At 58.0% G+C, this 20698-nt stretch overlaps 9 protein-coding genes across 9 annotated transcripts; 4 read left to right on the top strand and 5 right to left on the bottom strand.

Annotated features, from left to right (window-relative positions):
- Window positions 1-115: 115 nt before the first annotated feature.
- K437DRAFT_254296 (Opi1-domain-containing protein) lies at window positions 116-4247 on the bottom strand. The gene is made up of 4 exons (XM_013389717.1): window positions 2757-4247; window positions 1996-2629; window positions 1716-1906; window positions 116-1622 (listed from the first exon to the last, which is right to left on the bottom strand). The coding sequence occupies exons 1-4, from the start codon at window positions 4011-4013 to the stop codon at window positions 411-413; spliced, it is 3294 nt and encodes a 1097-aa protein (XP_013245171.1). The 5' UTR covers window positions 4014-4247; the 3' UTR covers window positions 116-410.
- A 1221-nt stretch (window positions 4248-5468) lies between these two features.
- K437DRAFT_220855 (uncharacterized protein) lies at window positions 5469-6407 on the top strand (the record flags this gene model as incomplete). Its single annotated transcript, XM_013389716.1, has 2 exons — window positions 5469-6262; window positions 6341-6407. Coding segments are annotated over 2 exons (861 nt in total), but the record flags the coding sequence as incomplete, so codon positions are not given.
- Window positions 6408-7416: 1009 nt separating this feature from the next.
- Window positions 7417-10851, bottom strand: K437DRAFT_293094 (uncharacterized protein). Its single transcript, XM_013389715.1, has 3 exons — window positions 10136-10851; window positions 8240-10040; window positions 7417-8154 (listed from the first exon to the last, which is right to left on the bottom strand). The coding sequence occupies exons 1-3, from the start codon at window positions 10378-10380 to the stop codon at window positions 7558-7560; spliced, it is 2643 nt and encodes an 880-aa protein (XP_013245169.1). The 5' UTR covers window positions 10381-10851; the 3' UTR covers window positions 7417-7557.
- Window positions 10852-11778: 927 nt separating this feature from the next.
- On the top strand, window positions 11779-12584 carry K437DRAFT_15786 (uncharacterized protein). The gene has a single exon (XM_013389680.1). The coding sequence runs from the start codon at window positions 12012-12014 to the stop codon at window positions 12465-12467; it is 456 nt and encodes a 151-aa protein (XP_013245134.1). The 5' UTR covers window positions 11779-12011; the 3' UTR covers window positions 12468-12584.
- Window positions 12585-12748: 164 nt separating this feature from the next.
- Window positions 12749-14262, top strand: K437DRAFT_254293 (uncharacterized protein). The gene has a single exon (XM_013389714.1). It carries the CDS (start codon window positions 13244-13246, stop codon window positions 13865-13867), a length of 624 nt encoding a protein of 207 aa, XP_013245168.1. The 5' UTR covers window positions 12749-13243; the 3' UTR covers window positions 13868-14262.
- Window positions 14263-14776: 514 nt separating this feature from the next.
- On the bottom strand, window positions 14777-16380 carry K437DRAFT_254291 (uncharacterized protein). Its single transcript, XM_013389713.1, has 3 exons — window positions 16171-16380; window positions 15931-16007; window positions 14777-15796 (listed from the first exon to the last, which is right to left on the bottom strand). The coding sequence occupies exons 2-3, from the start codon at window positions 15979-15981 to the stop codon at window positions 15266-15268; spliced, it is 582 nt and encodes a 193-aa protein (XP_013245167.1). The 5' UTR covers window positions 15982-16007; window positions 16171-16380; the 3' UTR covers window positions 14777-15265.
- K437DRAFT_15736 (uncharacterized protein) lies at window positions 14806-15349 on the bottom strand. Its single transcript, XM_013389679.1, has one exon. The coding sequence runs from the start codon at window positions 15191-15193 to the stop codon at window positions 14843-14845; it is 351 nt and encodes a 116-aa protein (XP_013245133.1). The 5' UTR covers window positions 15194-15349; the 3' UTR covers window positions 14806-14842.
- A 448-nt stretch (window positions 16381-16828) lies between the features above and the next one.
- On the bottom strand, window positions 16829-17838 carry K437DRAFT_254290 (uncharacterized protein). The gene has a single exon (XM_013389712.1). The coding sequence runs from the start codon at window positions 17450-17452 to the stop codon at window positions 17174-17176; it is 279 nt and encodes a 92-aa protein (XP_013245166.1). The 5' UTR covers window positions 17453-17838; the 3' UTR covers window positions 16829-17173.
- Window positions 17839-18069: 231 nt separating this feature from the next.
- K437DRAFT_272521 (uncharacterized protein) lies at window positions 18070-20595 on the top strand. The gene is made up of 4 exons (XM_013389711.1): window positions 18070-18514; window positions 18591-18781; window positions 18846-19311; window positions 19374-20595. Exons 1-4 carry the CDS (start codon window positions 18144-18146, stop codon window positions 20512-20514), a joined length of 2169 nt encoding a protein of 722 aa, XP_013245165.1. The 5' UTR covers window positions 18070-18143; the 3' UTR covers window positions 20515-20595.
- Window positions 20596-20698: the final 103 nt, after the last annotated feature.

Genomic DNA, 20698 nt, shown 5'->3' with positions numbered 1-20698 from the left:
CAACGTCCTTCAGCATCCTTCCCAAAATCAAATCACACTCTTTTTGGACCGCCGACCCTGCACGCTCCCTCTTGTTACCTAACACACTCTTGTATATATCCCAAGCACTGCAAGGTTAAGCGTGAAACGAACCGTTCAGGATGAATGGGGTGGGGGGATGCAGTACATGTGGTAGAGTGTGCCTGGTGAACTGACGTGAAGCGAGCAAACGACGACTCAGATTGATGGCACACGTTGCAACGAAAGTTGGAGGCAGGTATGTAGAACGGGCAAGCCGCAGACGCAGAGACCGGGGGAGGGTGCCGAAGGAGAAAGACGTCTTGTTTTCTCTTGCATGTAAAGGAGAGTGTGTGAGCGTGTGAGCACGGCGGTGCTCGCAGGTCCTGGAGCGAGGAGAATGGTCGGAACCATCAATGGGGATGCAGGGACGCCGAGTTGCTGAGGTTCGGCGTGCCGGGCGTGGAAGGCGGTCGAGACCGCGCGCCGCCAGCGCCACTGCCCGCAGCCTTGCCCGCAGCAGCGGCCGTGGCTGATCGGTTGTTCTTACGCCAATGCACAGCGGCAGAGGAGGAGGCGGGTGCCGGGCCGTGCGAGTAGGCGCTGCTGCTACCGGTCCCTGGCGCGAAAGCAGGCGCGGGGGTGTTGGCGGCAGTCGTAGAGTTGTAGATCGGCATGGGGAGGTCGGCGCTGTATTCTGTCGCACGCTCCGTCTCGGTCAGGTTGCCATCTTCGGACGCCGAGTCGGGCTTGCGTGATTGGTGATGATGGGAGTGGTGGCGATGCGGGTGCTGCTGATACTGGTGCTCGCGTTCGCGCGCCTGCGTGCGGCGTGAGCGCTTGCGGCGCTTAGAGGATCCGCTCGCCATGGAGACGTCCGAGTAGGCGCCCGGCGAGCTGGCGCGTGCCGATGCGCCGCTGCCGCCGCTGTGCTCATACTCGTGAGGACGAGAGTGCACGGCGCCGCCGCGCTCCCAGTCGCCGACGACGCTGACCTCGATGCGGCCGACGGCGGCTTCGTGTTGGCGCTTGCGCTGTAGGCCAAGGTATCGGAGGCGCCCCATCCACAGATCGGCGCGGTCGAGCGACTCGCCAAAGACGACTGTGACACTGCGCAGGATGTCGAGGCTCTCGACGGCGAGCGTCAGTACCTTGTTGGCCGCCATGGCCGTGTGTGCCGCTTGCGGGTTGCGCCCGGCGCTTGGCGCTGACGAGCCGGTGGCACTCCCGTTGGTGCTACTTCGCCCGCTGTCGGCGTCGGCCGTGCTGCCGCTCCTGCCGGCGGTCGCATGTTCCGGGGAGAAGGAGGGCGAAGCGGGGCTGCCACCAAAGCTGCCTGCGGAAGCGCTGCCGGGCGCAAAAGAGTGCGTGCGGTTGACGGTCGCCCAGCGGGCGGGGAGGCTGAGCATGAACTCGCGGACCTTGTTGCGCGCTGCGCCGGGTAGCGCAGCGCCCGCGTATTTGCCAACGACATCTACGACGCCACGGATGGTGTTGACAACGTCGCCCTTAATGTGCCCCAGGTGCTGGCCGGCGTGGACGGTCATGTCGAGCTCGCCGTGGTTGAGCTTGACGATGAGGTCGCGCAGCTGCGTGATTTGGTGCTCCATGTGCGCGGTAGCGTACTGTTGGGAAAAAGGGCGACAGACAGCCACAGTCAGCATCATCCAGCCCACCAGCAGAGTCACCCCCTGGTCGGCTGCGCGACGCTGACTCACCTGGAGCCACTGCAGACAATACTTTAAACTCTTCAAGCTCTCCTCACTCATGGCGGCGCTCAGGCCACCAGCAGTGACACCGGCTTCGGCGAGCATGCCTGACCACCCTGACCGTTGCTGTGGGGCCGCAGTCGCGATGAGAGAGCTGCTGAGATGTGGCGCCTGATTTGGATGTAGCTCGCTGTGTTCATCTGCAAAGGGCGTGGTTCAAAAGTCAGCGCGCAAGCCCACACAAGCGGGAGAAAGAGAGGGTATGCGTCCGCCCGCGCCGCGCACGCACTGAACAACTTCCGCTTCATCTCTGTGGCCGAAACAAGTGAGGAAGAGCAGGAGGGCGATGGCGAAGGCGAAGGCCCGTGCTGATCGGACGTGACGCGCACTATATCCTCCGCCGGCAGGTCCTCCAGCCGCTTGCCCGCCGCGAGGCGCTCGGCGTGTATTTGCTGCAGCGCCTCGGCGCTGCTGCCGGGTCCATCGCGAGCGGTGAGGCCTATCCGTATCGGTACACCTATTCCTGCGCTTGCGCCCGGAGATGCACTGGAACTGATCGCGATGCGGCTCTGCTGCTCGCGGAGCTTCTGCACAACCATCTCGCGCTCCTTCTCCTCGAGCTTGAGGGCCCAGTACGCTTTGCGGCGCTTGGTCTTCTCCTCGTCGTCCATGTGCTGCCATTCGGTGCGCTCGCGCTCCTCAACCTCGGCCAGCATCTCCGCCTTCTCTTCCTTGGTCGGCGAGAAGCGGCCGAGCGCGGCGGTGGAGGGGTTGGAGTGGAGAGCGGGGTAGATGCGTTCCAGCTGCCGGCTCGCGAAGTTGTCCAGCTGCTGCACGCCCTGTTCGCCGAGCGCGCCGCCGACGCGGCTGATGACCGGCCGTGAGATGCTCTTGACGGACGACTCAACGAGGTCGGCACCGTACTGGCAGACGGAGGAGAGGGGACGGAAATGGGACACGAGCACATGCCGCGTCAGTACATGCCGAGAAAATGCACAGGGGCGGCGTGCGCGCTAGAAGGAAAGCAAAGAAAATGGCTCAGCAACCCACCTTGACGACCCTGCTCTTCTGCTTGCCCAGCTCGTACGCGCGCAGCGTCCCGCGGACGATCGGCAACTTTCCGACGCGCTGCAGGAACGCGTCGTCGTCCGCGTCGTCGCCGTCGACGTGCGCAAGGACGTCCGAATCTAGCTCGATGCGCACCGGGTTGCCATCGTCATCGTGCACGATCGCGGATGCGGTGCTGCTGCGCGTCGTCGTCGTCGAGTTCGAGTCGGAGCCCGCCTGGCTGTCGGTCGTGGAGTGCTTGCCGCCAGCGCCGCCGCGCGCATAGCTGTCGATCGTGAAGGCGGTCGTCGGGTGCGCGCTCTCCGAACCCGTGCCGGTCCCCCCTCCGCCACTGTCGTGACCGCTACGAGCGCGGCTGCCGCCTCGTCCACCGCGGACGGAGGACATGGCTTCGAGGGTCGTCCCGCCGGAGGACGAGTCGATAGACGGCGGCGAAGCATGCCGCGAGGAGCGGGGGGCAGTGCGTTCGGAGAGTACCTCGCTGCGCAGCGAAGACGATGGGACAGAGGCAGGCGTATCGGACAGCAGCGCTGCATGCCTGCTGGGACCTGCGACGTTCGAGGGGGCGTCATAATAGACTGGCGCGGAATGGTGGAACTGGGGGCGGTCATGGACTGAGGATGACGAGGACGACGAGTCGGGCAGACCTTCATCCTCGCCAACGGCTCGCTTCTTGTGTGACTGCCTCTGGTTGTCGCTGTGCGAATGCGACTGGCGCATGCTGCCTAGCGCGGCGATGGCGATCTGCACGTCCTTGTCCTCCTCGTTGATGCTCAGCTGGCCCATCTGGCGTCCGATGCCGATGCCAGTGCCAGTTCGATCTCCAGCAGCCTTCAGCGAGTCTGTGCGCTCACAGCTGTCGCCGGTCGAGCTGGCGCGCCTGGACACGCCTGTGGCGGGCAAGTCGTACGACGCTTGCCGCGTCGACCGCTGTTGCGGCGATGCACAATACGGGTCGGCTGCGGTTGCTGTGGCTGCTAAGGATGAGGATGCATCAGCGGGCGTATCTGGGTCTTCCAAAGCGCCGCCAGGCGTGGGTGCATCGAGCAGCGGCGGCTGCTCCCTGGACTGGTGCCAGCGGTCCGCTTGCGAGTGGGGGTGCAACTGCCCATCGTCGGCGGCAGGAGGGGTAGCGCCACTATCTACCGCGGCGTGGGCGAGCCGGCTGCTGGACCGAGGCCCAGGATCACCTTGCGCGGACATGGTAGTGAAGCCAGCGCCGAGGGCGTTGGGTCGCATGCGCTGCTGCGAAAGCGTCAAGGGTGCCAACGGGAACGCGGGCTCTGCTCTCACGGCTGCTGGCTGTCTGACTGTCGCGCATGGCCTGGCCTAGTCTGGTCTGCGACGACGCAGCAGGCGAACGAACGCTGGCGGTGACAATGCACACACAGCGAGCAGTGGGCCCAGCGCCTCTGCTCTCCGCCTTGAACTTGCGATTGCCCCGTGATGCATTACAACCCTACAGAAGGGATGGTCGCGTGGCGGAGAGACGGGAAAGGGCGAGAGAGAAGGGGGAAGCTGCGACGCGGGCGAAGACTGACTGGCGGGCGAAGGATCACCGTTGAGGTCACCGAAGAGACCAAAGTTGAAAGCCTCGTTGAATCGCGTGTCCCACACTACAAACACACTGCCACAGTGCCCTCCCCGAAATTGCTGAGAGCGACAGCAACCCTACCTTGCCTCTCTATCTACATTCAGCGCTCCTCAACACAGACTGACAGACGCTCCCCATGATGAGAGGGTTATTTGTGTAAGAACTGCGATTGACAACACTGTACAGCTACAGGGTGTTGCGAGAGAGACGGGCTACTTGCTACACAGCCAACAAGTCGAAAGAGCTCTGCTTTCGCATCCAACCCCCCCTCCTTCGCGCAAGCCCCACGCTCAAAAAGTCGGCCCATCAGGCGACGGAAGGGGTGTTTTTCAGCTACTCTCAGCGTCTGCGGCGTCCCTGCGAGCCACATAGCTTTCCACGGCGCATCCTCCCATCAGCCCTGTGCGCTGCTACGGCTGCGATACGTTGGTGTCTGTCGCTATGGCCTTAGGGCGGATACATAAAGGGTAGCTAAAGAGGCCCTCTCCTGTTGACTTGTACGTAGAATATGCATGAACCGCCTTCTCCCTGGGTGGATCTCTTCTCATCGTATCTTCGATGTTTGCAAAGCTTCTGACGATTCCATCACGGCAAGGTCCATCTCGCGTCTGCTCTCGAGCGCCTCCGCCATGTCTCGCTAACGGCACATACCGGGGGAGCGCGGCTTCGCTCGTCCGTCGTCCGCCGTTGCCGCCCGCGAGCATCACACGATGGCCGCGCCGCCAGGTGGTGCCTTCCCGCCGCCGCCGCCGCCTGCGTCTGCGTCAGCGGTAAGACGCTACGGCGAACAGCATCGCAACAGTAGCAGCACCAGCAACAGCCGCCCGCCAGGTCCGCCTCCACCCCCGTTTCACCCTCCGGGGGCTGCCACCACCGCCGTACCTCGTGCTGCGCCAGGACCGCCTCCTCTGCCGCCGCGGCCGCCGCCGTCAGCATTTTACTCACGCCCTCCGCAGCAGCAGCAGGCGCACCACCCCCACCCCCGTCACGACCCTCGCCCACATGGTCTCCTTCACGCCGGCATGCCGCATCTTGCACATGGGCCTACCCATGCTCTTGCACCTCGTCCTTTTGAGCAACAGCCAGCAGCATCAGTAGACATGCGTGGCCCGCCAGACGATGCGCGTGGCGAGCAACGGGTGCACCAGTACCAGCACCAACATCAGCACCAGGACCAAGGTCAACGCCAAGCGTCAGACCGCTTGAGTGTGCGCGAAGAGAGCAAGCAGCAGGAAGAGGTGGAGGAGCTGCTGTCGAACGCGCGCGCGCGGCTGTCGCGCAACGAGCCCGAGATGGACGTGCACACGCGCGCATACATTCCCTTCTTCAATGCACGCGAGGTGGCCGCGATGCTCGCCGAGCAGGCCGGCGGCAGCAGCGAGGCGCTCCAGGCGCAGCGGACGCGCACAGCGGCCGCCTGCGGCTTTGTCGCTGCGCTTGGCGCGCGCATGGGCTTTCCGCAGCGCACGACCTGCACGGCACAGCTGCTCTTCCAGCGCTTTCATCTCTTTTTCCCCATGCGCGACTTTGTCCCGCACGAGGTGTCGCTCGCCGCGCTCGCGCTCGCGGCCAAGGTCAACGACACATACAAGCGCGGCCGCGATGTGCTGCTCGCAAGCTACGCGATCCGCTTTCCCCAGCTCGTTAACACCAAGCTCGAAGCGCCGCTCGCTTCCGGCGGAATCCGGCACGTCGCCGAGTCCGACGTTGACGCAAAGGCACTCGAAGCCGAACGTAAGAAGCTGCACGCTCTCGAAAAGCTCTTCCTCGAGAGCATATGCTTCAACTTCCACGCGACCGCCTCTTCCGCGCTGACGCTGGTCGTCAAGCTTGCACGACTGTGGCGCATAGACAAGGAAGCTTCCGCCACGGCATGGTGTGTAGCGAGCGATGCGTGAGTGTACCCTAGGAACGGCCAGCTTCTTTCGCTTCTCACCTGCTGACAAGAACTCCCACCGCTCGGCCCCGCAAGCCATCGCACGTCCGCCGTGCTGTGCTATCCAAGCAACATCATCGCCGCAGCCAGCCTCTATCTCGCGCAGGAAATTCTCCTTGCAGCCTCAGACTATTGCGGCAACCTCAGCAGCTTGGATGCTGCGCGCCTCCAGCCGCAGATGGACGAGCTGCTGTCCCAGATGCGAAGCAACTACCACGCACTCGCAGCGGAGACCGATGCCCCAAGCCATTCCGCCACGCTTCCCAATGGGTCGACGAGTGAGCAGGAAGACAAGGGAAAGGAGCAGCGTCTGCTCCATCTGGACATGCAGTCCATCCACGAAACCGTGCGCAGCATCCTCGATCTGTACCACGACTCTGCAGTCGCGATCAAGACAACGTTCGGCAGCCTGTTCAACATCTCCCCGCGCTCGCCGTTCGACCTGCAGCCCTTCCTGCCCTCCTCGGACGCACTCGACGGCACCGGCGCTCCGTCCCTCGCTGCTCAGTCTGGCGCCAAGAAGGTCGCAGATTCCAAGTGGGGAAGCGCGCCGCCGCCGCTGATGATCTGCTGGCTCGCCGAGCGCTTTGTCCAGGCGGGCAAAGGCTCGGGCGATATTGTCACCATGTTTGAAGACCTGAAGATCAAGGCGCTGCAGCGTGCGCCAGACTTTTTCTCCCCGCGCCAGCCTGGGCAGCAGCCACAGCGGACTGGAACACGAGAAGGAAAAGAAGCGGACGGGAGCAAAGCAGACGAAACGCAAGACAAGAATGATGACGACAACGACAACAATGACAACGAGGAGACACAGCGGCGCGCCAGGCTACGGCGTAGGATGGATGAGGCACGCGAGGCGGTGCGCCCTCTTCCATTCATAGGCAAGCAGCAGCTCAAAGCCGCGCGAGATGCGGCCGCATATGCTACCGCGAGCGCTGCCGCCGCCGCCGCACTCGCCGGTACGCCCGAAGCGAACGAGGCGAACGCACTCGTTAAAGCGCTATCCGCGGACAAGAAGATGAGCCTGAAGCGGTACTGGTTTGAAGTCGAGTAGAATGTATGCGGCCGCTCGCGCTTTGCGGTGCATTGAAACACAAAAGCTGTATCATAGCATGCTGTACCATATCGCTCATATCATTGCAAATCACGTTCAATGTGCAAATGTCGGGAAAATCCCAAAAAAAAGCTTACAAGCAGGCACGAAAAGCGATGTGAACGGCATTATATTGCTACAACAAACACGTCGAGTGGCTCCCTTACTCTCTCCTTGAAATGACTTCGATGGCAGTGAGAAGCAGGTCTTTCTGCTCCTTGGAATCCATGTATGCAGTGAAAGGGTCCATCGGCGGCTTTAAGGTGATGCAGAACGAGTGCGCCATCTGCACCTCCTCGAACGCGTCTTCGATCTTGCTCACAGTGTCCTGCAGCCCGACATTCAACAGGACGTCCTTCATGTCGTCTTCGGATTTGAAGATGAGTAGCTCGGTCGAGAACAGCTGGTAAAAGCGGCGCTTGAAGATCGTCGAGTTGGGCTGCTGCACACTGATACCGCCGCTCATGATGACGGCGCGCTTGTCGAGCGCGCTGAGCTTCTGGAACTCGACCTTGAGCGACTTGCGCTCAGCCAGCTTCGCCTCCTTGCGGGCTGCTGCTTCGGCTTCGCGCTGCTTGCGCTCCTGCGCCGCCAGCCGCATCCTCGCCTCGCGCGCTGCCGAATCGCGCTGCCTTCGCTCGCTCTCCTCGAGCGCTTCCTTCTCCTCCTCGTGTGCTTGCCGCTTCTCGCGCTTAAGCTGGTCCAGCTTCCGAGCCTCTTCGCGTCGTACCTGCTCCAAGCCAGCGCGGCGCAGGCGTTCCTGGGAAAAGAGAAGCGCAGCCGAGGCATCAGGATCTGAATTCAAGGCTCTTCTTGCGAGGTGCATGGGACTTTGGTGGACTCACCGCTGACTCTAGCTTACTGCGCTCAAAGGCATCCAGCCGCTCGCGAATGTACAGCTCGCGATTCCATATTTTGCGCGTCATCTCCTCCCCTTGGGCCCTCTCTATCTCCCTTCTTTCAATCTCACGAATCTGCATGCTGACGCTGGCCTGCTTCGCCCTTGCCTTCTGCAGCTGCATCTGCGTCGCGTGTTCCGCCGTGTCGAAGCGCCGCCGCGCCTCAATTGCCTTGATCGTATCAGGAGAGAAAGCATCGAGGATCGCGTCGCTGTGCACACCTATTTGATCCGCGCGACTGTGGGGTCGCTCCGGCGTACCGACCTGTGGTGGAGTCGAAGGCAGGCTCTTTTGCTGTCCGTACTGCTGCTGCAAGAAGGCTTGCGGTCCATCTTGCGAGGGCGGCGATCCGCGATAGCGCTGCACATAGCCCCTTTCGTCATCCTCCCGCTCAAAGTATTTGCGCGAGTGCTGTGAGATCCAGCTTTCGCCTTCAAGCCCGCTCGCCTCCAGGCGGCGCCGGTACGCACGCTCGCTCGCTGGCGTCCCGCGCTCCAAGATGGACGAAGGCGAAGAGCAATGAGGTGGAGTAGGGAAGCTCGCACTAAAGCTTCGAGAATGCTCTCTTTCCCTTCCATTTTCTTTATCTTGCTCCTTCGTTCGAAGATGGGCCTGGCCTGGCGGCAGCCACTGGGTGCTGCCGAAGCGCGGATCCAGTGAACTGATATTGGCGCTGACACTGCGCCCATGCCCTCGCGCCTTTACTTCATCGCTTGCCGAGGGCGATGTGATCGACTCCAGGATGTTGTTAACATTCGGCGCCGACGCATGATCGGAAGGGGGTTGTGGGAATAGTGCCGCTTGTTTGCTTCCAGCGGATGAGCTCTGGGCATCACACCCTGCGCTGGAGCCAGGCTGGATATATTGGATGATCACAGGCTGTTCGCCGGATGGATTGCACCTGTCTGTGGTCTGAGACTGGGACATTTTCTGCGCAGGCGAGCCCCGCTCCGACCCTGCCGCTGCCGCGGCAGCAGCAGCGGCCAGTGGATTGTAGCCAGATTTTGAAAATGAGCTTGGTGAAGTGCCGCTGCCGTTCACGTCAGCTGCGTGGTCACTTGCCTGATTTTGCGTTCCTTTACGTCCCTGCGCGACCACATTGCTCGGCAAAGGATGCGCTAGCGTCTCAGCCCATTCATCCTGCTTTCTAGTTGACCTTGAGCTACCTCCGCTCCCACTTCTTTTCCTCGCTGCCGGGCTGTCACTTGGCAAGTCGTGGGTTTGGGCTCCGGCTGTCCCGTTTGTGTCGCTCGTGACATGCGCCGGCGCGGGCACGGCTGCATTGGAGCTACTGACCAATTTCGACGACGAGGTCTTGCGTGAAAGGTTGAGCGGCGCGACGGAGGGCAGCACTGGCGCGTCTGCCGGAAGGCGCGGGCCGACGTTCACAGGAAGGTTCTGTAAGGGAAACTGAGTTGACGTCGAAGAATATGCGTATGGTTGATGAGTGCCAGTAGAGCGTTCTGTTCCTGTGTCAGAAGAGGTGCTAGCTCTGTTCCGCGCAGCTGACATGTAAGTGGAAGCACATATGACGCTCCTTGCGTCAGTAGATTCAACAAGCTGTCGCTGTGGTTGCTGCGTGATTCCCAGGCCACTGCCACTAGTTGCAGGAAGTATGCGCAGTTTGGAGCGGACCGTCTGCTCCGTCACCTCTGCTGGACTCGTGAGAAGCATAGATGCATCCTGACAGACAAACAGCTTGGAGACCGCACGTCCGTGGACAAGCGCCCGGGCGCGTTTTACACCACTGCATCAGAAACGTATAGAAAGAGTCGCAGAGTACACGTTTAGTTCGATCGTCTCGCTGTGGATGAAGCGGTTTGGCTCATCGCAATGACTAACCTAATGTTCTCCCCCATGAATTGAATAAATAAAAATTTGCCCTCATATTTGAGCAGGATGAAACGCACCTCGGAGGGATCCAGATACGATCGGATCTCCTCGACGCCACCGGTGCCTTGATTGTGAAGAGAGATGGAATTGGATCCAAAGTAGCCAAGAATGACGTTGCTGCCGGTGCCGGCGGACGCACTTTGCAATTCGTTGTACGCTAACTGAATGCGAGGGTCGGACAGGCTGACGGACATATTGCATCACCTCGTCGGGTGTCGTGTCAGCCTTGTGTGGAGATGTAGTCGTTGGCCGCGGAGGCAGGGGCAGGGGTAGGAATATGGACGATGAGGCGTGAGGGAAACTCACGCCGTCGATGCTGATGGAAGCGACGACCTTGTCGTGTAGCGCAGGCCAGGCAAGCAGATGATTTTGAGGACACGGTGACAGATTGACAGAAAAGTGCAGGAAATCGACACGCGCGTTCGGCGGTCGGGTAAGACAGCTCGATGGAAAAGGGCAACGCGATGGGCCGGCGAAGCAAAAGTGCGGGTGACGATGACCAGAGGATATGACACAAAAGAAATCGGCATGGGCCAACAACAAGGAGGTGCTGCGACATCAAATCGAGTGGACGATGCGTTGCTGCTATCCAAACCCTGTGGGAAGTGGCAGTGTCCGCTCACCATTCGACAGTCACTCGCCATAGTCAGCCCGAAGCCCCGATCCCAGACTCTGCTGGGCCCATGATGGATCGATTTGACTTTGGTTCACAGATTGAGGCGCTGGCGCACAGTCTGTTTCACATCAGCGTCGACTTGCTTCCGCCCCAGGCACACCGGACGTCTCGTCCAACAAGTTCACCAAGTCACCATCTTCACACAAGCCGTTGAAGTCATCACACACGCGCCAAAGAGCATCATGGATTGACGAGGACTCGCCTCAGGACTATGACCAGGTCTATCATCCATTATCTCTCTTCGCGTTTGAGTCCTTCTTGTTGGACTTCGATAAATCCAGCGGTCCACCAACCCCATTTCCGGGGTTGTGTAGGATCACCGCTCCACATTTTGCCTTGTGGAGCAGATTCACATCCCCATTTTGCGGGTAAGAGTCTTGACTGCAGAATCTGTAGGACCAAGGAGTTCCCGGGATTCGTCAAGTCAGGGGATTCGACATAAAACAAGGTGTGATCACAGTTTCCAGCTGCCTGTATGCTTTTGATTGGGTAATGGGCAAACTGAAGCCCCGGAGCCCGGATGACGTGAACAACGCCGCGCCATGGAGATTGCAGAGCCCCGACAGAACTCTTCTCACCACGAATGGGGTGCAAAAGATTTCTTTACCCGCGCGTTCTTGAAGCCTTGCGTCGATCAAGGCAGCCGCCTCAATGAAGATGATCGCTCTACCAGACGATGTCATCAGGCGAGGTTGATCGTATTTCTGACTAGCAGGGCGCTCGCAGCCTGCTGCAGCCCAACCCGAGGCCTGACGCTAACGTTCCTTTATACCTCCGACTGATCGCACACTATGTGTTTGTGATAGCGGGCACTGAAGGGGCGATGGGCAGTTTCCGATGGACAAAGCTTCATTCTCGAATTTCCAGATCTGATATCCATGAACGAGGCAAGCAACATGCATTTATGGAGATGGGTACAAGCAAGCTGCGCTTTGCACATTGTGGTGCTGCCCTTGTGGGCGTAATGGTTCTGTGGGCCGTCCATCTGTACAAGCGATCTGGCTGATATGCCGCTGCTGCTCTTCCGCAGGATGTGGTATCACGTGCAAATATCAAGTATGTGGCAATTGGACCGCTTGTGTAAGGTAGGTCCGCAGGGACCGAATTTCGTACGGAACCTCATTCGCTTTGATGATGTGACCTGGTGGGATGTCGTGCGATCCGGAGAGCGTCGATGGTGGAAGAACTGGGCGAGTGATATCACACATTGGGCGTACGCGGACCGTCAGGCTACTCAACTGGAGTACTATGCGCGGGGCTGGCCCATCTGGCGAGAAGGATGGGAAGAGGAAGACCGAGAGTCAGAGTTTCGTGGGGCAGCGGACATTCCAGACTTTCAGCTGCATGATTCTGGGCCCGACGGTGATGAGTTTGTCGAGAGCCATTCACAATACATGCCACGTTGGGCATGCTGGAGGAGATAGTGCCACAGATGACAGGGATTCCACTGGAAAACAAAGCGACTGGATCTTTCTTCGAGAATCTGCGATTTTCTCGGCACCTGCAGTCAGACGCGAACCATCACGATTTGAAAACAAGGCGAACATGGTCACAGGAGGTAACCAACGTGACGTGCATCGCTGCGCAATATGCGCTGCGCGCTGATCTTCCATTTCGCAAGTGGAACGGTTCACGTCATAACAAGCCCTCGAATACAGCCCTTTAGATACGCCTCTTTGGCGAGTCAACGGCGAGTCAAATGCCGCTAATATTCGCAATCGGAATCGGGCTTCGCATCAGGCAACAGTCTAGAACAGCCTTTCTCCCCACAGACCTGTGAGCGAATAAAAGAAAGAGCAACATGTATCGGTGTTCGATCGACTGAAGGAGGAAATTGGAGTCATTGATGAGATCAGCGCATGATATTTTCCATCGATAGCCGAGAAGTTCGTACAGGCTCCAGCTATGTCGTCCCCTCATCTGTCAATTTGCCGAATGTTGCCCATACCCAGGGTGGACGAGGTCCCGTTTCGGACAAGGAAGCCGTGGCCACGATCAAACCACTGATCGCGGGACGAGACCAGATCCGCCTGCTCGTTGTGGGACACGGATCGCGGCACATCTTGCGCGTACCGGAGATCCGCTTCGTGTGGGTCAAGTTCAGAGTCATCAATGTCCGGGTTGTGCTCGAAAAGGGTACAACTGGGTGCTCTTGGGACGAAGAGCCTTGTTTTAAAGCAGCTCGAGCGCTGAGAGGCGACTGTTCCAAGGCCGCGGCGTCTAAGGAGGGTCAGTGCCAATCTCTTCTTGAGGCCAAATTTGTATTTCAACTTGTCGAGTTCGAGTCGAAGATGTAAGTTGACCAGCCGTTTTTACGAGACGATGGGCTCAAGGCTTCCGCGGTGTCAGCTTGGAATGACCTCGTCCACTGCGGCCGGCACATGGCGACTGATGACTGGAACCCATTCCCCGAGGTCATTCGACCGCCGTTGATGTCCACTTGTCACGTGGCATCGACCGAGGAACGGGACCATGTCTTCTTTCACGAGACTCTATTGAGCGCGGAATGCCACCACACTTGGAATAATTTCTGTAGATGTCACGTTAGGGATCAAATCACGGGGCAGCGTGACGCAGTCGGACGAGCACGTCAATCTATGAGACACCCGAGTGAAGTTGGATATCGGAGTCTCTACTTGTCGCCTTGCTGCATCGATCTCGAAAGCAACCAGCTCGAGCAACCCGATGGCGGGATGCCCATGCCCATGTCTGTATCATGCTTTTACCCATGGTATGAGCCCACATGCAACAAAGAAACCAGGCTTTCAAGCACGAATTGCTGTCGGCTGCCTAAGAATCTGAGTATGGAACCGATGCGGCGAAGGGTTGAAGAAGACAATGCATTCGTTGAGCCGTCTTTGTATGACGAAACAGCGAATCTATATAGGCGGCTGGCGCTACTTGCGGTGGGCGACATAGGGGCGGAAAAGGCTTGCGAGTTATGTAGGCTGCCGATGCTGATGCTCAACTACTTGCTGCAGCAGGCTTGGTCGTTAACGCTGTAGCTGCAGGCCGTTGGCTGGGACGCACTTCTGTAGCGCTGCTAGGCAGGGGTATAGCGGCTGGGGGCATCCTGCCGAAAGCGCTGCCGAGCTTGCTTGCGGGACCAGTGCCGTAGCCGAGTTGACGAGACCGCCGGCCAACCGATTGCACTTTGTATCCCAGTTAAGAGGGACATCCGGTGGACAGAGCGGGAGTAACCTGCTCTGCATCCCAGACAATATTCTTGCCTCTGTCGCTGATGCCAGCACACAGATGAAAGCGCCAAAGAACAGACGCCCGTCGGTCCAGATAATGAAGGCATTGGGATGACCTTTGATGGAGGCAACTGTAGTTGAGCTGCAGCATATCGCCGCCTGCTGCGCCCACGGACGCCCAGCTGTGCCATTTTATCAATAATAAGCGAACCTACGCCACTTTGGGACGGATAGTTCGCCTTTTTGAAAATCTGACCAATGTTTTGGAGCGTGAAGGCGGTCATTGGGAAGCCAATTAAAAGATTTGGCCCGGAAACTGTGTCGCACTCGGCCGGAGACCCCGGATTTCCGCTCTCCTCTGAGCCGCTTCCTTGGCCTTGTACCAAGTCGGGTCCTAGCCGCAAGCCGCAGGCCCAGCTGCTCGGGGGTTTCCAGGAGGAGCTGCCCCGAAGCCGCTTTTTACGACCCAGGACCCCAGATACTCTACAATTTTGGCAGCTTTCCTTTGAAATTGTGAGAAACCCAGATTCGACTCAAACAACCCTTTCATCCCATCACCTAATATTCATAGGCCAGCCCCAGGTTCGTTTAAGAGTCACATTGACGACGATCCGCGCCCGCTGCAAGGCCAGAGTCACGTTTTCCTATGTACTCCTCCCCTACCTATCGCTTTTCACGCAGGTCATCTCAACCGCAGAGCTAGAACGTAGAATGCAAGCGGCTGCTTCTGCCGGTAAATCGGGCCAGCGAGAAGACATACACGGACAAATTTGGATTCGGATATTACAACAGGCAATGAATGCTACACATACATAGTGCAAGGACGTGAGAAAGGTGGCGGAAAGCAGTAAGAAGCGCGTCAATTGTCACTTGACACCTATTGCCCCTGCTGCTGTAGCCTGTAGCCCAAGTGGTTGCGACGAGGATGGACAAAGATGCACGGTCTGTGCTAGGGTGATCAGATTGACCGCGTCGGTATGCGCTGCTTATTGACTGGGTAATCATCAATGCGAAGTTGTATGGGCAAGTCACTTGCAATGCAGCTGATTCGAGGGCGACGCAGGCGGCGGTAAAGTGGGGCGGGGATGGAAGTGTCATGTGGATCTGCTCGCGGTTGCGACTGGAGAAACTCATACTGGGGGTGGGGGCATCTTGCAAGCCGTGGGCATCTGATGGACGGAGGGTCGACTCTAAGCGACATGCTTTTCAGCATCCCTCATCGTGTTGGCTATTGTAGCTACTGCTGAAGCTCTGACTACCAAGGCTGGTCTGTGACGTACCAGCCGTCCCTTGGCTTGCATTGTAGCTGCTCATCGAGCTGCTCCCTCCGTACTGAGACGCATAGGACGGATGTCCAACGCTGCTTCCGCCACCGTAGACTGTATGCCCTGGGAACGCCCTGCTGTTATGCAAAGGATGCGAGAAAGGAACGTTGTCGAGACTCAGGATGCTGCCTGCTGACAACGAAGAGGACGAGCTGGCGCTGACGGGAGAATCCGGTAAGCGAAGCGTGGGCCCGTGGCCGGCGCCGCTGCTACTGCTGCAGCTGCTTGAAGGCTCTAAAACGTCGCCAAGCAGGCGGGGCGTCAGCGTCGTGCCGAGCCAGCCCTGCAGCGGCCTGCCGTCTTTGTTTGCTTTGAGCAGGTCGAGAAGCTCGTCGTCCGTGAGCACAGAGATGTCCAGCTCTGGGTCCGACTCTAGCGCATGGTCATGCAAGAGCGCGAGGGGGTCAATATCCTGAAGTCGTCCAAGCATAAGAGTGCATGGCGGCGGCGGTGAGGAAAGCAAACAGGAATCGGCGTGGTCAGAAAACATTTTTTGTTCAAATCTGCTCTTGCCGTTCGGCGCCAAGCTTGTGATCCGATACTCACCTTCTTGCTGCTTGAGGAAAAGTCATCTGAGTACAGTAATGCACACGTCATCCTTCTGTATCAATATGATGGGGTTGCTGCAGGGATGCAAAGATAGATTGAAAGGGGGCCGGGGTCAGCAACGCCACTCTCCGTCTAGGGACTGTCCATTGCGCGGAGTAGGCTGTAAACCTTCCGTCCAAGCGGCCCAACGCAGCGAGCAAGAGCCCGAGTCGGCAGCCGCTGCGCATTCGCACTCACCTTATAACTATGGAGGATGGACAGATGAGTAGTGTTCAGCGTCCCCCCGAGGAAGGGCGGCGTCTGGAGTTGCGTTTGTGATCGACCCTGGGTTGTAGCTTCTGATCTGCTTTCGTTGAAAACACACTGCAACACAACAGGAGTCCAGCGTTCTCTTCCCTTGCGGTGGAGGGTGTCAGAGATAGTCGCGGCTCCAAGGTCTACTTCAGAAAGGTGTGCTTGCAGAGCCAAATGGAGGGGACTGGAAGCGAAAGGGAGAAATCATGGGAGAGAACCAAAGTTTTCGGAACCGCTTGCGGGCACCGGGCGGGCACCATGTCTCAGTTGCTGCCCTGTTCTGTGCTATGATTGCATGACTGCGACCCACTTGACTGCATTGCAAAAGAAGACTGCCGTGATGGCGCGACTGCGATATGACGTTTGACTCGACTGTGGCCAGAGCACATGCAGACTGTGATTCAATAGGCACTTGCCCACATGAAATCCCCACCAGGGCTGTGAAAGTTCCCAACCGCGATGAGGTGCCCTGCAACCCCGCCGTTAAGGGTGGTCCTGGGGAAACCGGCACCTCCCGACGACCCTGCCTGTGCCACACACGTCCATGACTGCACATTGTCCCTTGAGTCATTCCCTTCAGTTCCTGTCTGTTAATCAAGATCACATACAGGTGTTCCTATTTACACTGAGCCTATGCCTCAGCACAGTCTTGGCTGCTCTTTGATGGAACTTAGTGTTACAAGGGTGCTCTTTCTCCGGAGTTTGGGCAGCGGACGAGGTCAAAAACTGGTGGAGTGCCCTGGATTCGAGTTTCGCTGGTACACGCCCCTTGTTGGCACCATCTTTTTCACATCCGCACACCATGTCTATTTCACCACCTTACCCTAGCCGTGAACACACGTCGAGCTGCTTGCTCTCTGAGTGCAGACACTGAGCGCGCGATGAATAGGAATCTCATCGCGGAGTGCTCGCCGCTTGAGCGGGTGGCAACAGCTTCGCGCCAGATTCACTTCGCGTTGCCACCATATCCACCGCAATGCATCCTCTCTGTGGGTACTCCTTGAGATTCACCGACAGCCGTCTGCCTCTTATTCCCCCCGATGTACAGATGAATAGTCCGCGTTACGCAGAAAATCAATCGCTGCATTCTCATCGTAAGTGATAGGTCCCTCGCGCCAGGCTCAAGCAATGATTGCCACCTGGGCTTGACCCTGGCGCGGGGGGCAATCGTAACCAGTGAAAATAGCGAGCATGCCGCGTTGGGTTGCTTAATCAAAGAAGGCATCTTGGGTGCTCACAGAAAGAGAGAACGTGTCTTGTGGTCGACCTTGGTCAGGGACCTGAGCGAGGATCTGATGGGGCGGAGATGCGATTCCACAACGAACTCTTGCCTCTGCACGGCACATACTGACGTATCGAAAGCCACTCCTACGGACCCATTGCTTATTGCTGCGGTGCCCTCACAATATTCCTCGAATTGTTTACGTATCAGTCGTCGAAGCTGCTCTTTCCTTCGAGCCTTCAACATCCATCTGGCTGTCCTTCAGGTCTTGTCCAAATATTCTCGTCTTAAAGCATTTCAACCGCACAACATTTGCTCCAGCTCTCACTCGCCTGAAAGTCCGTGTTAAAGATGTGTTGAGTTCTTTCGAGACCGAAATTGGAGTACTCAGTCAGAAATGGTGCATGTAAGATAGTTCCTGGTGAGCACAATAGTATAGAAGCAAGCTCAAACGAAGCTGACATGCCCTGGGTATGGGCGTCGCATGGTATGTGAAAATGGGTCCGCGACGCCCTCCTCTGGCCGCCCGAGCGGAACGCGCTGCAACGCTCATGCGCAGTGGCTAATATATCACACACATTGTGTTATACGCGATCGCCAACATACAGTGGTTGGTACCCCGAGGATTACCCATGCAGACCATGGTAAATGAGTTGCTGAGGTGCGGACACCTGCAACTTGCATTGGGAGCGAAATGGCACCAAGGGTGCTCTACTTCTGCCCGTGCACTCTTGCCGCAGACCTGTCATCAGCAGAACCATCGTTGCAAGCAGGACCTTCGGCACCGGCGTCACTGGACGCTTCACCTTCCAAAGCAGCTTCTGAAAGACCGAGCGGACCTGTGCAAGGAAAACGGGCTACGACCGTAGTAGACGCGATACCTCCACTGCCATGCTACGATCGCGCTGCACAGTATTCGCACTTCACCTTGGAGAATCTCTACTTCTGTGAAGAATGCGACCAGATCAAGTGCAAGCGCTGCACCACCGCCGAGGTGTCAAGCTACTACTGCTCGGTCTGCTTGTTCGACGCGCAGGCGGCGAATGTCAAGGCTGATCGGAACCGGTAGGTTGCTGATGGGATGGTAATCAGAACTTTGTACTCAAATTCTGAAAATATGTATTGTGTCATGTCTTTGCAGCTGTTCGCGAAGCTGTTTCCTTTGTCCATCATGCTCGCACTCCTTGCAAGTCGTCGGCATGGTCCCCAACAATAGCGCAGATCAGCCAAAACTCGCGCAAGGAGAGGCCCCTTTCTTCATGAGCTGCAGCTTCTGTCGTTGGGACAGCAAAGAAATCGGCATGACGTTCGAGCGGTCATCTGGACTTTCTCGTGAGGAGATAAATGTGTGACCATGCAGAAAACGGGCTTCATTGACAAGATCTTATCTTTTTAGTTCAATTACAACGAAAGGACGAGCAGTCCTATGATTTTCTGGAGCTGCAGCACTTGATTCAGCACTTTGACACCTTTTATAAAGCCCAAGGCGTTTCCGAGAGCCATCCTTCATCGAATGAACTTTCATCACGTCAACGAGCAGCCCTCTCTGCCGCGGCCAAGTCGTCGAAACTGCTACGCGATGTTCCGATACTGTCTTCTGAGACGCATTCGCGATACATGCTCGGCACAAACCGCTACAAGCAATCTGACCAACCACGCGCTGCGCCCGATGATATTTCCGATTACAGGACCGTCACATCCTACAACAGCGGGCGAGACCCAGCGCAACCGGATAGTCTAGGTGTGATAGGACGCGCCGAAGACTTCAAGGAGCGGTGGCTCTCACAGAATACAAATTTCGCCAATACAACCACGCTTGGCCAGAAGTGGGCGACCAGCTCACAGCAGTCTGTTCGAACAAGGTGAGAAGATCTGGGCCTGGAGCTCTCTTGATCGACGGCCTTACCTCTTGTGAACTGCGCAGAGAATTGCGACCTCTACGTGCTCCGCTCAAAACAAAATTGACCAAGCGCTGCACAGATTGCTCGCACATCCTTATCCGCCCGGACGTCAAGGCGACAACGCCACGCTTCAAGATCAAGCTGGTCGCGGTTAACTTCTTGCCAGCCATACAGGTCCTAGTCGCGCCGATGCAGGCAGCGGCTGCTGGAGATGAGCAGCGCGCTTCAACTAGTGGTCGAGGCAACGATGCGGCCAGCAGGATAGGCAAACGGATGAGCATGATGGGCTTGTATGGAACGCGCCGTCCACAAAACTTTATTACCTCTTCCGGCAGAGGCGACACCAGCTCGATTCTCGGCACGAGATCTACTACAGCCGTCGATCCGGAAAGGCTACAGCCGGGCCGCACTTACAGGTTCGAATGCACGTTCTCCAATCCACTTGAGGATGCGATGAAGGTGCGCATCAGCGTTGTCAAGCCCGCTTATACCATGGGCAACGCCGCAGATGCCAGCTCCACCGAACAATCAGCATGGCAAGTCGCCCCTACCACATCCCAATTCGAACTTGCAGCGTCTAGCATGTTGAACATTGACGATGAAGAGGAGCTGCTCGGAGATTCACGGCGCAGCGGTGCCGACGACGATGACGATGACGACGAGTTTGACGATGATGATGACTTGCTCGATGAAGCAGACGAGGACGACCTGAGTGATGCAGAGGGAGCTGGTCGGAAACAGGGCCGCCTGGGCGGCGAAAAAGGTCGAAAGCGACGCAATCGCAACGGGGGCATTATCCGCAAAGTGGGAAACACGACCACGATCGGTCTCGACGCTGTGCTGGGCAAGGAAGCCGCTGGCGACATCGAAGTGGCTATGCGCGTAACGTTTAGTTACGAGGGTATCGACGACCAAGGGGGTCCTACTACTGGTTCGGCGCCTAACGGCGAGGATTCGCTCAAGAGCTTTACATTCTGGACAGCCATCAGATTGGGATTCTGCGTGGACAGAGCTGCGCTGCGTAAGGCGTTCCCAACTAGCGCGCACGACTCCGTCAGCGCACAACGACACGTGTCGCGAGAGGCTGCAGAGTCATCTGCCGAGGGCCTTCCTACACCGTCAGACACGGTGTCCACCTTAGATACCATCCGTGCAGCTACCTGAATGGTCACTATAGCCGGAATAAATGGAATTTCCAATGTCGGAGAAACATACATAAGTGAACCAATGGAGAAGAGCAAATCGATTCAAAAGAGTGAAAGAGGTAGTCCGAAGTGTGTGAAGAGTGTAGCGGTTGCATTACGGCGGAAGGCGTCGTCTCGTGCCCTTAAAGAAAAGCGTTGCATTT

This window comes from Tilletiaria anomala, assembly GCF_000711695.1.
Source record: "Tilletiaria anomala UBC 951 chromosome Unknown K437scaffold_11, whole genome shotgun sequence".
In the NCBI taxonomy this organism is placed as follows: domain Eukaryota; kingdom Fungi; phylum Basidiomycota; class Exobasidiomycetes; order Georgefischeriales; family Tilletiariaceae; genus Tilletiaria; species Tilletiaria anomala.
Note: the sequence above shows the minus strand (reverse complement) of the source record. Positions and strands in the feature narration are given on the sequence as shown.